Source organism: Desmodus rotundus, chromosome 3 (assembly GCF_022682495.2).
Source record: "Desmodus rotundus isolate HL8 chromosome 3, HLdesRot8A.1, whole genome shotgun sequence".
NCBI classification, from domain to species: domain Eukaryota; kingdom Metazoa; phylum Chordata; class Mammalia; order Chiroptera; family Phyllostomidae; genus Desmodus; species Desmodus rotundus.
The window spans coordinates 151,007,696-151,023,395 of record NC_071389.1 but is presented as its reverse complement, the minus strand read 5'-3'; the positions used below and the strand labels follow the sequence as shown (position 1 = coordinate 151,023,395).

At 48.7% G+C, this 15,700-nt stretch overlaps 1 protein-coding gene across 1 annotated transcript; it reads right to left on the bottom strand.

Annotated features, from left to right (window-relative positions):
• Positions 1-284: 284 nt before the first annotated feature.
• CALCOCO1 (calcium binding and coiled-coil domain 1) lies at positions 285-15,073 on the bottom strand. The gene is made up of 15 exons (XM_024575522.3): positions 14,936-15,073; positions 12,355-12,534; positions 11,696-11,798; positions 10,747-10,937; positions 9,117-9,275; positions 8,597-8,745; positions 7,699-7,789; positions 5,332-5,487; positions 4,876-5,130; positions 4,286-4,411; positions 3,733-3,828; positions 3,270-3,378; positions 2,839-3,038; positions 2,344-2,450; positions 285-1,352 (listed from the first exon to the last, which is right to left on the bottom strand). Exons 2-15 carry the CDS (start codon positions 12,508-12,510, stop codon positions 1,175-1,177), a joined length of 2,076 nt encoding a protein of 691 aa, XP_024431290.1. The 5' UTR covers positions 12,511-12,534; positions 14,936-15,073; the 3' UTR covers positions 285-1,174.
• Between the last annotated feature and the right edge of the window lie 627 nt (positions 15,074-15,700).

Genomic DNA, 15,700 nt, shown 5'->3' with positions numbered 1-15,700 from the left:
GCGGAACCCTCCCTTGCCTTCTAAGGCATTACTCTGGCCCTGTACTGAGTCCCACTGAGACTAAACCCCAAGATGCTGACCCACAGTTTTGCTCCCTCCCCTACTGCAATGCTCCCCAAGCCAGACCTCCACCTGAGACAAAGGTTCCTCCCTTCTCTTCCCACTGGTGGCCAGCACAGCAGGAGGCATAATGGGATAAAGCTACCTGGAGTCCCCTCCCTGCCTTGCCCCTCCACCAAGGTCTAAGAGCCAGATGCCTAGATGTTTTTTGCTCTAGTCACACCTCATGATAAGAACACATTTTATTAGAAGAGTTGTACATACCATATAAATATATTTGTCCAAACTACAGGTGGGGAAGGGATATTGGGAGGAAAGCTCTTATTGCTGTGGGGAAACCTGGGGAGGGAAGAAGGGCTTGGAAATGGGGAACCCGGGACCATTTGTTCCCCCACCCCTCACAGAAGGCACAATGCATTGTTTCTTTCCATGTGAGGACACTGAAGGGTGGTGGCCGGGAAGGGCTGGAGAGAGTACAGAAAACCTCAACAATACAAAAGAAACCTCCAAACTTATCTAATGTTATGGAAAAAGGCTGGGGTGGGGTGCAGAAGGCAATGGGGGATGGGGGGGCAGTAAGAGAAACCACTGACACTCAGAACTGAGAGACCTGAAGAGGTCATGATGTCCATGCTGCTGCCTCAATGCAGACCCCAGAGGCAGCTCAGGGGAACAAACGCAGACCCCAAATAAGAGAGGGTAGGGTGCTCCAGGGATTGGCTTTGGGGCACCAGAGACTGCATGTGTGTGTGTGTGCGTGCAGTGGTGGTGGTCCGTGTGGTGGCTGGCGTGAGTGACAGAAGCGACTGGGGCTAGGAGGGGCTGATTCTATTCCTCCTGGGGAAGGCCGCCTCTATCCTGGTTCCTCCAAAACTGCTTTCAGGGGGTAAATTCAGCCACTGCTTCCACGAAGGACGTGTGCCTGGATAAAAGAGCTGGGCAGGAGAGGATGAGGTTGGAGAGCTTGGGATAAAAACGGCACACAGGAGTGGTTCTTAGGGAACAGAACATCATGGAGCACATTGTGTTGGAAAAGAGGCATGGGACCTAAATGTGTGTCTGTGTGAGTGTGTACATGTGTGTAAGTGTGTGCTTGTACTAGGGAGAGGTAAGATCACTCAAAGGTGAAGGGGTCCTGGGTGCTGAAGAAGAAGTGTCCATCCATGTGATCCTCCAGGATATCCTTATCACTCTCAGCTGGGAAGCGCTCCTTACAAATAGGGCACTCCTTCCATGGGGGTGTGGCAGGGCCCCCAGTGCCAGTCTCTGACAAGGGACCCACTGCAAAGCCACTACAGAGAGACAGAGGGGAAAGGAGAGTCAGTGAGCTCTGTTGCCTTCTTGACTTGCAGACCTCAGGGAGAGGGACCCATGCATCTGGGTCCCCAGATTCCCCTGTTCCTAATAAAGCATCCTGGAGGTTCTCTCTCCTCGCTTCTTCCTCAGCATCTTTCTCCCCACAGTGCTGGAGGCCTTAGTTTCCCAGATCCCTGTGCCCTCCTTCTTTAGTCCCTGCTGGTCCCTATAATGCAGAGCCCATCCCCCAACCTCCTGCTCTCCTCCCTCCATCTCCGTCTGCTGCCTAATGAGGCTGAAAATGAGTCTGACATCGTCCTTCATCTTCCTTATGCAGCCAAGAAAGATGATAACATCACCCCCACCCTGCCCTGAGTCCACCTCACATCCAGGCAAAGCTGGGGACTAGTGATAAAACCTCTCTTCCCTCTGCCTTTCCCTCTTGACCTGCAGAGGAAAAGGCAGGCAGAGGGGGCAATCTGATACCTGAATCTCCCACCCCTGGGGCTTCACCACTCAAAGGGTCCCCCAGGGAAGTCAGGAAAGAGAGGCAGCATCTCAGGGTGGCCTGACGGATGCTGAATCCCAGTCTCCTCTGTTTTGTCCCTGGGGGTTTGGTCACTTACTTCCCTTCCTCCCCCTATGGAGCCTAGGTACCTACCTGGTGGGTGGGGAAGGGGTAGGGGCAGGAGAGAGGGGAAGCAGGGCAATGTGGGCTCCATGGAAGATGGTGCTAGAACGGCAGAAGCCAGTTAAAGGCAGGGCCTCTGAGTGCACATGTGTTGATAGGCTAAGAGAAGGGATTACCTGAAGGCACCTGGGATTTATAGTAGTGGGTAATTTTGCGTCAACCACATCTATGTCTCCTTTTCTTGGCGAGGACCAAGAAGGGAGAGGTTGGGGGAAGGGCAGGGGCACTACTCACCTGGATGCCTTTTCTGCTGGCATTCTACCACCTCCCTCCTGTCCTCCCCTTTTTGTGCTCACCTGGCCATGTCATAGAAGGCACTGCCCAGTTCAGGAAGCAGCAGGTTGGCCTCTTCACCCCCACTCTGCACAGCTGCCATCAGGACTGACTTCTCATCTTCAGCTTCCTGGGCACCAAAGAGATAGATAGGTTGGGCTTTGGGGTAGTATTCTGAGATGGGGGAGTACCACACTGGGACAGGTAAAGGAAGGGCAGTCCAGGTCGGAACAGAGAACAGGGGGCTATAGTAAGAGTGGGGTAGGAAAAGTGTTTTGAAGGGAGTTGGCGGATAAGAAAAGAGCGAGTGTGCGGAGTAGGGGTGGCAGTACTGAGGCAATTGGGTTTTGGGGTAGTGTCCATTGGGTGGCCTTGAAGAGTGCTGGGCCTGTCTCCTCTCCCCCAAGAATAAATGAGAGCCCTGTATGTCTAAGTCTTTCTGTTCTGGAGGCTGGGCCACTTGGGCTTGGCCCTGCCCCCTCCTTCCTGCCCCTGCTCTGTCTTTCCTCACTGCTCACCGAGTCAGAGCTACTGTCCTCAGCTGGCCCTGAGAGGTGGGGAGCAATAGGTGCTGGCTGGCTGATGACGACTAGGGGAGAAGCCTCTCGTGGCCCAGCAGGAGAAGAGCCTGGGTCTCCACGCTCACATAGGCCATAGGGTGGGAGCCTCATGTCTTCTGGGGACTCATCCTCTGAGTCTGTCAGAGTTGCTGGGCAGCCTGTAGGTGAGGGAGTGGGCAGAGAAAGAAGGATATGTTGTTAGAGGGCTGGATCAGCTCTGATTCCTTTGGATAAAGGACACAGTTAAATTAGACAGGGGCCAGAGTGTGGGAAGGGAAAAGGCAAAACACAGAAGGCAGAGGCAGCTCCCAGAGGGGTCACATGGAGCTTTCCCCAACAGGGAAAGGTGGAGCAGGGAAGAGGTGTCACAAGATTGGGGGTGTACAGACTCAGCCCTGCAGCTGCCTCCTCATCCTCTGTGGCAGCGTCCTCATTCCACTTCTCATCTGCCACCTTCTCAAGGCGGGCCTCCAGCTTTCTCATGTACTCTAGCAGTTCCTGGTGTTGGGGAGGAAAGAGGTGCAAGAGGCTGGGAAGATGCCAACCTTGCTGACTGGTAGAACCTACTCTTACATTCAAGATGAGCTCCCGTGGATTAGACACCTTCACCAATGGAGGAGCAGCTTAAGATAGATCCACCCTTCCCCCTCCCAAGGGCCCTCCTTCACCCCCTACATCCTTCCCTTCCTCCAGCAATCATCCCATCCTGCCAGATCAGCTGAGTGCATTCCCATTTTTATCCTCTGGGCCCTCATGGAGATACCAGGTTCTAAACCAAGGGATGACAAGAAGCCACAAAGTTTCTAGCCCTCAATTCCGGCTACCAGGGGGGCCTGAGTTACAGGTTCTCACCTGCTTCTCCTCCTGCAATTGCTCCTTTTCCTTCTGGAGCACACGCAAGGCTGACCGCAGCTCTGTCAGTTCTCGCTTACTCTCTGACAACTGCACCTGAGGGAAAAGGGCCGAATCGAATCTGGAGCCTAGAAGGTACCCCAGAAAACCTGGGCTCTGGGACTTCAACCCAACAATCTAGAATCATGTCTCTCTGGGCCTTCGTTCTTTTCTTGCCCCAACACTTTTTCCGTGAGCCCTTTTTCTTGGCCACAGGAGATTCAATCTCTGGCTCTTGAATGTGGACCTGGATGACCCGGGCTGGGCTGCAGGGGCATAGCAGGGGCACTCTGTAATTCTCCTAAGTCATCACTATTAGGCCCAGAATGTGTGCCCCGAGTGCAGAAAGGGACACTGTATAGTTCAAATCAATGAGGCCTGGGAGGTGTGCAAGTGAGATGTCACCAACATATAAGAGCACCACACATTTCTGAGCTCACACTTCAGGTAGCGGGAGGGGCACTGGCCTCAGGAGACTATAGGCCCAGGGCTCATGGGTAGCTGGGCACCTTACCAGGCTAGAATCCTTTTCTTGGGCTAGTTCAGTCTTGAGCACTTGATTCTGGGTCCTCTCCTCCTGAACTGCCTTTTCCAGCCGAAGTATCTCTGCGCTCAGCTTCAGGATCTTGTCCTTCTCTGCCTGGGAGTTGACCACAAAGGAAAATGGGAGGATGAGGGAAAAGGGATGCCATTGGCAATGGCACCATCCCTTACTTTGACCCTTTCTTTATTCAACTGAATCATTTGGGAGCAATTTCCCCTTCTTGCCTTCCCCATTCCCCGTAACCTGTGAATAAAGGAAGGGACCTAAAAGCAAGGCGCCTTGCTAGTCAGTAATGGGTATTAGGGCAGGATCTGGTGCCTAGGACAGTAAATATTTTTGAATCACGATGGTAACCAAGGAAGGTGCTACGGAGATGAGGGTTGGGAACACTCTATGTAGGTATGGGTCATGCCTGCACAGGGAAGTGTTCCTCCCTTACAGCCCCACCCACCTCTGTCTTGGGAGGTATCCATTCCTCCCTCTCTCTCCTCCTAGGAGATCTGACCATGCAGAGGTGGGGGCAGTGGCCATGAGCCTGCTAGGTTCCCCCATCCCTCTACCTCAATACTCTGCAGCATCCCCGTCCGCTCCTTGCTCCACTGGCTTTTTTCCTCCTTCAAATGCAGACTGAGCTCAGCCAGCCTGCCATTGACTCCTGCCACTTCCAGGCGGCTGCGGTGTAGCTCAGCTATGGTGCGGTCCCTGGCTCCCGCTGCGCTGGCCAACTCCTCCCCAAGAAGGGCAGCTTTCTGCTGGCTTGAGGCTGCGAGCTCCTGGGCCCCTCGAAGCTGCTCCTTCAGGGGCTCCAGTTCAGCCTCAGAAGAAAGGAAGAGATAGAGATTAGGGCTCCCAGTGAGTCACTGTGAACTAGGAAGCTAGTAACCAGGCTCCCTCCTCCCCAAACTGCATTAGGACTCAGGATTGGGTTGTTAGTCTTTAGCCGTGTCTTTTCCCAGACTTCTACAATTAGTCCTTGGAACTTTCTCTACTTCTTGTTGCCTAGGGGTTTCACTCACTAGCCGCTGCTGGGCCTGGCCTAGAGTGTCCTTCATCTGAGCCACCTTGTCTTTCAGACGCTGGGTCTGAGCACCCTGCTCCTCCTGCCGGCCCTTGGCCTCTTGCAGCTCCAAATTCAAGCGACAATTCTCCTGTTGTGCCATTTGGAGTTCAGCCTGATGGAGATGGAGAGTAGGTAAGGAAAGGGGAATATGTATTTGGGGGTGGCCAGGGAGGTAAACCACTGTGATAAGAGAGGTCAAGGTTCCACTTCTCAGATTTAACACGAACTCAGGCATTTAGCCATTGCCAGCTCATCTTGGATTCTCAGCTCAAAGCGACTCAATCCTGAACCTGGTCTCCAGCTCTGAAAGTGAGATATCCAGGGTCACATCCTGGGGTCTTACATAAATCCAGGTCTCCCATGTCCCATTTCTGCTTCCCCAGTTTTTCTTTTAGGTCAAAACTCAGTCTAGATGTCCTCAAGGCCCCGAAAACTCAGTATGTTCTACCTCCCATTCTACCCTAGGTCTTTCCACTCTTATTTCTGTCCATGGTTCAAACTAATTTCCAAGTCACTCAAGCTGGATACCCTGGTGCCATACTTGACTCTGTTCTCTTTCTAGCAGCCTACAGAAAAGCCTATTGCTTCTCCATCCCCTGTCTTGTTCACAGCCATTTTCTCTTTTTGACTATTGCCACAATCAGGTTAGCTCAGGCTCTGGTCATTTCTTGCTTGGACTACTGAAAAACCTCACAACTAGCTCATTTTCCACAAGGCAATCAGATTAATCTTCTTTGAGTACGTGTCACCTACTCAAAAATCATCAGAGCCTCTCACTGCTTACGGAATAAAGATTAAACTCAAGACTGTCCACAATCTGACCAGGGCTCATCTCAATCTCTTCACCCACACATTCAACTGCCCTGACTGTTCTGGACTCTAAGCCTTTGCTCATGTTTTCACCTGTACCTGGAATGGTCTCCCTTTACCTCCGTCTACTCAAATTCTACCTATTCTTCATTGCCGAGCAAATGGTTCGAAAACAATCTTCCACAGAAGCCTAGGGTTCTGAGGATGCGATTTAGAGATTCTGCAAATACTTGATTTAAACTTCAAATATTTAAAAATATTAAAAGTTATGTGAAAAATGCACAAACTCACAGGGTTAACACATTGGAGGTCACTAATCCCCTGACTTGTCCTTCCAGGTTAGTTCACTTCTGTGCAAACCTCAGAATAAAGTTTCTATTGCATTTTCTAATTGAAATAAAGAGCAAAATGAGAGTGCAAGGTGGACAGTTTAAAAACTGCTATCGATTTGCACCTACTTGTGTGTGACTCAAGGTGTTCTCAATGCTGTACAACTAAACAAAGTACAGAACTGCATCAGCTGCTGGGGCTGACAGAAGAGCCATCAGAACCTCCAGTTTCAAAGTTTGGTTCACTAAAATACCTAATTGCTTTCATTACCTTGTATATAAATGTTATACATTTGAATTTATAAAAATAAATTTATAATAATAAAATATTGCTTTTATTTATTCAGTGAGGCTCCACTTAAGATTTAAAAACTTCATTGGAGGACAGGGAAGAAAGGGTTCTGCTGCTAAAAAAGTTAAGAAATACTTAGCTAGTTTAAGTCCCCCTTTTACTTTTATTTTTAAAAAGATTTTATTTATTCATTTGTAGAGAACAGGGAAGGGAGGGAGAAAGAGAAGGACAGAAACATCAATGTGTGGTTGTCTCTCATGCATCCCCTATTGGGGACCTGACCTGCCACCCAGGCATGTGTCCTGAGTGGAAATCGAACCAACGATCCTTTGGTTCACAGGCCTGCACTCAATCCACTGAGCCACACCAGCCAGGGCTATGCCTCCTGCTTTAAAAGTCCTTTCTAGCCCTGGCTGGTGTGGCTCAGTGGATTAAGCACTGGCCTGCAAACTAAGGGGTTGCCAGTTCAATTCCCAGTCAGGGCACATGCCTGGGCTGAAGACCAGGTCTCTGGTTGGGGGCCTGTGAGAGGCAACCACACATACATGTTTCTCTCCCTCTCTTTTCCCCTCCCTTCCCCTTTCTCTAAAAATAAATAAGCAAAATCTTTTTTTTTTTTTAAGTCCTTTCTGAGGTCCCTAACAAGATGTGCTCCCATTCACCTCTGTGGAGCATAACACTTTATTACACTTCTCTGTTGATACTGGTCATATTCCCTTTTGACTAATCCTGATTTGTGTATATGACTTAATGTTCCCTAGGAGAGCATACATAATGTTTCCTTACATTTTAATGTTATCTTTACATTTTACCTTTGGTGCCCAGCACTCAGAAGGAACTCAATAAACACTGAATGAACAACTCAGAAAGAAAACCGACCCTGAGCCCTTACCTCGCTTTGCTCCTTGTCTGCTTGCACTTCCTTTAGTTGCCCAAGGAGCTTCTCTTGTTCCCGCGTCAGGGCCTTCACTGTGTCTCTAACCCTGTGAATGGGGGGGACGGAATATCCGATAGCTGACTGGTCACCAGAGAATGAATGAAGGGCTTGAACTTCTGTCTTGACCTCTTCTACCAGTGCTCCTCTAGGCCCAGACCTCCACTTCTCTTTGGGATGCTCAAATTCCCGAGCTAAGTTCTAAGCCCCAACTACCCAGGACCCCAGAGGTCTAAACAGGACCAAAGGGTGAAAGTTAGAGGACGGTAGCTTGGATCAACACTAGAGATAGGAAAATGCTAGCTGTCTGATAGCGAAATGTCTGAGAGTGAAAGGACAGGCTGCCTCCTGAGGCAGTGATCTCTTACACACCCTCTTAAACACCCTGCCTGCATTTCTCCCAATGCTAAAAATCAACACACTGTTCTTTTTCCAGGGGAGAGTTTTCACAACACTCATGGATCACCAGTTCTAACATTTCCTAACAGTGAGAACAAAGTCTAATCTTATTCTTTGCTGTGGTAAAATCTGAAATCCATCCTCTCTTATCTTGTGTTGACTGTTCTATCCATTCTCTTTTTTTCAAGTCCTCTACGCCTAGCTCCTGCTCAGCCTTTGCTCCACATTAAATGGTAACTACGATAACTTCTAAAGGTGAGAAATACTGAGTAAGTTAGAAAAAAATGAGAGTGAGGGCAGAAAACGATATCCTTAGTAACTGAAATACCCTAAGTGAGGTTGAGAAAGGAAAGACAAACCACCTGAGACAGCAGGCTTTCCTGCCTGAAACAGGAGGCTGGAGTTCCAGGGTCACCGGAAATGACAGGAAGTAATGCTGCAGAAGAGGTCCCCTCACCTGTCCAGTTCAACCTCCTTCGTCAGCACTTTCTCAGTGATGGTCTGGATGTCATCTTCCAGTTCCAGGATATGGGCCACATGGTCTCCCTGTTGCCGGCTCAAGATGTCCCTCTCTTCTGTGAGTTCCCCATGGGACCGGGAAAGCCCCTGGAATTAAGATTCCCCAGAAGAAGAGAAAAGTTGAGACTCATCTCAAAGAGTCTTAGGAGGAGCATACCAGGGTCTGTTCCCATGCCCATATCTAGCAAACTTCCTTGAAAAGGAAACTAAAGGAAAATTCCCTCACCAGTGATTACACCCTACCTCAGCATTCATGTGTTCAGAGAACTGACTCTTTTACAAATCTGAGACATGTCTCGTATCTATCAAGTTAAATCCCACTTATTACACCTTAAACCTGTTTCTTTGATTGCAGAACCATCTTAAACACCCACTAACACCTCCCCTTCACCCTCTTCACTGTGTTCAGATTTTGGGTGAGCAGCCAGGCCCCGTCCCACCGCCAGCCCAAATCCCACCTTATATTGCTCTGTCAGTTCTGCATGCTCCTGCCTGGCAGTTGCTAGAGCTGCTTCAAGCTCCTGTACTCGGCTCCTCAGCTCCGTGACCTGCCCCTCCAACTGCAGTTTCAGCTGCATCAGATCATTCCTCTCTTGCTGGCTCTCATCCAGCTGGTTCTACAGCGGGGCAGGATGAGAAAGGGGTGTGCTAGTGAAGCACCCATTCCAAGGTCCCATTCCCAACACTCTTCAGGGTTGGGAAGTTACATCAGCAGAGGATACAAAGAGTTAAGCTGATGTGGTTACTGAAACCTGCCCACTATCCACCAGACACCAGCTCCCAGCATGCTTAACTGCCCACCCCTCTTTTACGTCTTCCCACCGGTGGGCTGACACCTCCTTGGCTCGGCAACTGCAGGACTCCCCTGTCTGGTGGAAGTCTTTCTCAATCCACACAGACGAGAGATTGCTCCCCTATTTTTAACCTGTTGGTTCTGGAGTCAGGAACTGGGTTGAAATCTCTAATACAATTTTTATGAGCTATATAACTCAACAAGTGACTTAACTTCTCAGAATCTCTGTGTCCTCCTCTGTGAAGTGATCCCTTAGCGTGGGTTGTTGTAAGATAATTGTAAAGAGAAGATGAATGTAAAAACACAACACGGTGCAGGAGCTTACACATCTCCAAATAATGTAAGATATAAACATCTTCTTTCTATTCTTGTGTTGATTCCATGTGTTTAGAGGGTTCTAGAGTGCTGGACTTTATCTAAATCAAAGGCAATCTACTCATTCTCCTCTTCTGAGCCTTCCTCAGGCCTGTCTTCTTGTCTGGGGAGTGTACTTCCTCCCCACCTAGCTCAAAGGATGTGAGAGTCCTTACCTTTCTTCAGGAAGTCTTCCTTGCTAACATCTGCCTTTACTCCTCAATCCTTCTCTATTTTGTCCAATAGAAAAGTAATATAAGCCACATATATCATTTAAAATTTTCAAACAGACACTTAACAGAAGTACTGATAAGAAACAGGTGAAATTAATTTTAACAATATTTTATCTAACTCAGTCTATCCAAAATATTATTTCAACATGTAATCAATAAAAAATTATGTAAATCTTTTACACTGTTTTTTTTAATATTAGGTCTTCAAAATCTGGTCAGTACTTTACCCACACAGTATATTTCAATTTGGACCAGTCACATTTCAAGTGCTCAAGAGCCACATGGGGGTAGTGCCTCCAGTACCTGGCGGTGCAGGTCTGGGGCCCTACCTATCTGTTCTCGCTCCTCACCTGTCCTAGAAGTGGGTCTCATCCTCCCCTTCCTCTGGTCAATTCTTTCCCAGGAGTGGCCTCCCTCTACCCTTTGCATCTCCTTCTATGGGCTAGGGCAGGACGTAGCACTTGAAAAAGGAACACTCAGAGAGTTCTTACGAAATCTTGAGTAACATTGGCTTGTGGAGGCTTGCTTCCCTGTCCTACATGTTTGTGTCTGTCAGTGTTAGATTGAGACTTTCTTGAAGGCAAGACTTTGTATAACTCCCAGCGATATCTCCAGCTGAAGCTACAGCTGAGGGGCAGGTGCAGTGGGAAGGGGCCCCCTGCAATGCTGTCTTCCCACTCCTGTGCCTAGGAGCAGCTCTGTTCTCACCTGCAGCACAGTTGCCTTGGGGACAACCAGCAAGATGTCAGAGCCACCATCAGTCTCCTCAAGAGTCACCAGTTCATCCATGGGCCTTGGCTCTCGAAACTGGAAAGGGGGGCTCTGCCCACATACCCGGCCCTGGCGATTCACATATCGAAACTGGTAGAGCTGGGCTCCCGGTTTGGGCAAGTAGCTGGCTGTGGGAAGAAGAATGGACCCAGGACCCCAGTGTGATCCCAGGCCCTCCAGTGCTCAGCTGGTCCCCTTGGTGTATTTTGTTATCTGCTCTCTTTGACTCTGGCCCTTGCTCACTGTTCCATATTCGTTTTCTCTCCTTTCCACCTTCCATAGGCTATTTCTGTGCCTTGGGATACTCTTCTCCTCCTTAATGCCTAGTCCTTTCCTTCTCTTTTTCAAACCTATTCTCTTTAATAATGATGATGAGGATGTCAGTTACTATTTATTGAGTGCCCACCATGTACCAGACACTGTGCTAACAGTTTTCCCTATATCATTTAAAATCCTTTTATTTTCCCTATAAACTAGGTATCCCCTTTTAATGTTAAGATAACAGACACACAGAGTTTAAGTAATCTGCCCAGTGTCAAACAGCTTATAAGTATTAGAACTGATACTTGAACCCAGGTTTTTTAGAATCTAATGACCACCTTCTTCTCAATGTGTGACACTACCTTTTCCTCTCCCCGACCCCCTAGTTCTTCCTTCTCTCGGCAGGAGGTGGCATTAGTTGCACTCTACAGTTCCTTCCATGTCTGAGTCCTCGACTCTGTGATAACCCTTTGTCTGCTGAGCCTGTTGGATATATTTCTTATTTTATTTACTTGCACTTATTTTTCCTTGTTCTCTGTGCCTTTTATGTTTCTGAGCTCACTTCCTTTTTCCAAACCTCTATCCCTTTGACTTCTCCCTCCTGGTTCTCTATCTTCCCTTGTACCTTGGAACTGGACACTAGCATGGACAAGGGAGCCATCAGCTGCACTTTCAGGCACCGAAGACCATACAAACGTGTGGTAATCCCGAACACAGGCAGCCTCCACCTGTGAAAGTCCAAGGAGAGAGAGGGGTATGGTAATGGAACTACTAGCTATAGATGGTAGAAAGGGCTGAGGAATTGAATGGGGAGGAGATAGGATGGTGTTACAGTGGCAAGGATGATGACAGACAGGAAAGTGGGAGGGCATTAATGTGTGAAAGAGAACAAGGCTGCCCTGGCTGGTGTGGCTCTGTGGATTGTGTGCCAGCCTGCAAACCACAGGGCTGCTGGTTCGATTCCCAGTCAGGGTACATGCCTGGGGTAAGGGCCAGATCCCCGGTAGGGGGTGCATGAGAGGCAACCAAACACTGATGTTTCTCCCCCTCTCTTTCTCCCTCCCTTCCCCTCTATCTAAAAATAAAATAAATAAAATCTTAAGAGAGCAAGGCTAAGATGGGGACACGATGATGAGCCTTGCTTATATAGATGGCCTCTGTAATCTGTGACATCTTTATCCTTCTTTATCAACATGAGGTTGACAATCCAAGAACCCAGTCATTCTCCTTATTCCAACCAACTCATGGCACATAAACTTGAGCCAAAAGGGGTTCCAGGTATACCTTGAAGATGCCAATCCAGTCACTGGCACTGGGCACGGTGCCTGGGGGAAGGGTGTAGTGACATTCCACCTTGGTGTTGGGGATGTAGGTCCGGGCCACATTCAGAAAGCTGACTCCACCCCGAGATGGTGCCCGGCTTATGGATGATTCTTCCATTCTTCCCTTGAGATATGTGTCCTCCTGTGAAACAAAGGGTTAATATCCTAAAGTCCCTCCACTCCAGTTTTCCTCCTCAACTCCATCTCCTGCTACCCACAACTGCTGCCACTATACCTGGAGATGAAGTCATATTTAGCATCCATTCCCTGAGGGTCATAGGGTCCTTTAGAGATGGCATTCTTAGTCTGCAGGACATGAGTCTGGCCTTCCATGTCAGTCTCCGTCCTCACACTATACCCACTCTAAGTTATAACTCTTCCTCGAGTTAAGATCTCTGTAATTTCTGCTCCCTTTTCGCTGCCCCACTAATCAAGTCTCAGGATTCTAGGCTCTGCCCCCCTCAGTCCCTCCCTTTCCACCTCTTAACATCCTTTAGGATTCCCAATTCTTCAGCGTCCATGTCCGCATCCCATCCCCCACATCTTCTGGCTCTTGAATTTAAAAATCCCCCACCCAAGAAGGTGGGAAGCCCTGGCCAGTATGGCTCAGTTGGCTGGGCATTATCCCGCAAATCGAAGGGTCACAGGTTTGATTCCCAGTTGGGGCACATACCCAGGTTGAGGGTTCGTCCCTAGTCAGAGCTCCTATGAAAGGTGACCAATCGATGTTTCTCTCCCTGTCTTTCTCCCTCCCTTCCCCTCTCTCTAAAATAAATTTAAAAAAAAAAAAAGTGCTTGGGTGAGGATTAAAAAAAAATCCAGCTGAGGTGTGGGGCCCCCTCATTCTGAGCAGGTCTTCTTGTGCACTCCAGAGCTTGAGCTTTGTTGACCGAACTGTACACAGGAATGACTCTGACACCTGAAAATAGCAACTAATCTCTGAAAGTAATGATTGCATCTTTAGGGCTAAAATATGGCTGGGGCAGGGCAATAGCCCAACCCTCAGGCCCATGAGCTCACATTCTCTCCTCTTCTCTGAGCTGTCCAATCCCATGAATTAAAAAAAAAAAAAGAAAAGAAAAGAAAAAGCTTCCATTCTCATCTAAGAGACAAAGGGAAAGGGAAAATATAAGGAAAGACAGGTTCTGTCCTCAACTTCATTATTTCAGGAAGTCAAGAATTCTGGAGGCGGCAGCTACAAGGGTGGAGTGAAACACTCAGCAGGAACGTGGTGGTGTGGGGAGATGGAATGTGGGGGCCTGGAGCCAGGAAAGCCCCACCCCTGGGCAGAGGACAGACTGGAAGGTGGGAAGAAAGGAGCCCTGAGAGGGGGAAATGTATATATGATGTGGAGGGAAGGAAGAGATAGTTTGAAAATGACATATATTCTTTTCTTCATGGTTTGACTGTAAGTAACCAAGCTGCAGTATTTCCCTCCCCATTTTCTCTCTGCTGCCCTTAGTCTCAATTCTAAGTGCTGAATTCCTCCACCTGCTTGGATTGGTAGTTGGAGGCACACTATAGGATGAATTGAGAGGAAGAGGTGTCCCAAGTTAGGTGCGGAGAGGTAATAGGAAAATATGGGGGTGGGGTGAGGAAATATAATAAGAGTCAAGAAGACTCCTCATCCCTCCTCTCTGGTGCACTAATCTTCACCCTGTGTCAGTCGCAGCTGACTGCCTCCAATCAGCCACAGCTACTAGTCATGTGTACCCCAAGCATCACAAACCCACATCAGGCTGAAATGAAGTAAGGGGGGTAGGAACTTTTAAGTAGGAAGGGTGGGCCAGCTCTACAAAAGGAGCAAGTTTTACTTCCAAAATAAAGACTAAATTGAGGAAAAGAGGCTTCTTTGGATTTTCATCTCTTTTAAAAATCCCTAGTTAAAACAAGTCCATATGTTTTCTCCAAGTACAGTTCTCTAGCTTTCTAAGGGGGGAGAAATTATCCCAAAGATTTAAGCCTGGGGAATCCCAAACACTTGCCACAAATAACATCCTTAATAGGTGGAAATATTCCACAGGCCTGAAAGAGCTCTGGGCACCTAAGGTGTATGTGTGTAGCCAGACTGAGGTGTTCACATGGTGTGGTACCATCACCCCATTCTGCAAGGCTCTAGAGTTCCTTGACATTCTACACTCTGGAAGGTTTTCCCCCAGCGAGTTAACGTGGTAAAGGCCTTTGGATTGGCGAGAGATGTGGAGGTGGTAAGGGGAAAGGGAAGGTTTGTGAGGGCCAAGTCTTAGATGGGGGAAAATGAGCAAAGACTTCAGCTGCCCTCCTCCCAAATCCCTTAAGCGTATCAAGCTTTTTAGGGGCGGACAGAGAGGAAGGTGAGAACAATCAGGGGGCATCGCTTTGATCAGTTCCCCCTTGAGACCCAAAACTCCCAGAATAGTGGGGGTGGCTTCTCCAGTACGGAAAGTGTTAAAACCCAAACGCTCCTGCATCCCCCTTTTGCAGTCCCCTTAGCTTATCCTTTTACAGACTGGAAAGTGGGGTGGCTCCCCATAAGATTCCCCAAATTAGGCCAAGTTTCTTACCCCACAGACGGATCAGCTGTTCCCTCACCTTTCACCAACAACAAAAACAGCACTCCGACACCGAGAGGGGAGGGAGAAGAGTGAGCGCGAGGACTTCTGGGGTCTGTGGTTCTTCCGTGGCCTTTTGCAGGCGAGTAGGCATGGATTTGGGACTACATATCCCAAGAGCCTAAGCGCAAGGAGGGCGGAGTAGAGGGCGGTCGTAGCAGCGGCCTCAATACTGCATCCTGGGCGAAGTAGTTCCCATTTCCATGACAGCAAGCGAGGGTGTGGCCATCAAAGGACTTCACGGCCCATGATCCCTTAGGAGGGGGCAGGCTGTTTTAGTGGTGCTGCCGGTTTGTAACGTGTGCTGCTGAGGGAAGGGGAGGGGTTACGGTTTTAACGCCCGCTTTGTAATATTTTACAGTGGTCCAAACGAGTTCACATGGTTTGTCTCCTTTACTTTTAACAATAACCTTTGAGGTAGATAGTATTGTTTCCATACTCTACAGAGGAAGAAACTGAAGCTCAGGACTGTTGAGGAACTGGTCTAAAATATCGGCTATGAGATGATGGAACACCAGGATTGCCTGGCTCTAAGTGCGGTGCTCTCGCCACTACCTTCCACTGCCTGCCATTTAAGGGATCGGAAACTAATAGCTGTGCTAGCAGTTTCTTCTTTGCTTCTACCTCAGGGACAGCCATTGTAAAAGCTACGTGTTGTGCGTCGCTATTTTTTTCCCGCCCCCAACTTGAGGGTTTCAGTGTCGGGCAGGCCAGTAC

Bases quoted from the DNA above. Each gene is read 5' to 3' on its own strand.
- CALCOCO1 (XM_024575522.3), bottom strand. From the start codon at position 12,510: ATGGAAGAATCATCCATAAGCCGGGCACCATCTCGGGGTGGAGTCAGC. The intron at 4,412-4,875 runs GTAGAGGGATGG...GTCAACTCCCAG, and splicing joins GGATGCTGCAGAGTATTGAG to GCAGAGAAGGACAAGATCCT. The intron at 3,039-3,269 runs GTCTGTACACCC...CCTCACCTACAG, and splicing joins GGAGGCAGCTGCAGGGCTGA to GCTGCCCAGCAACTCTGACA.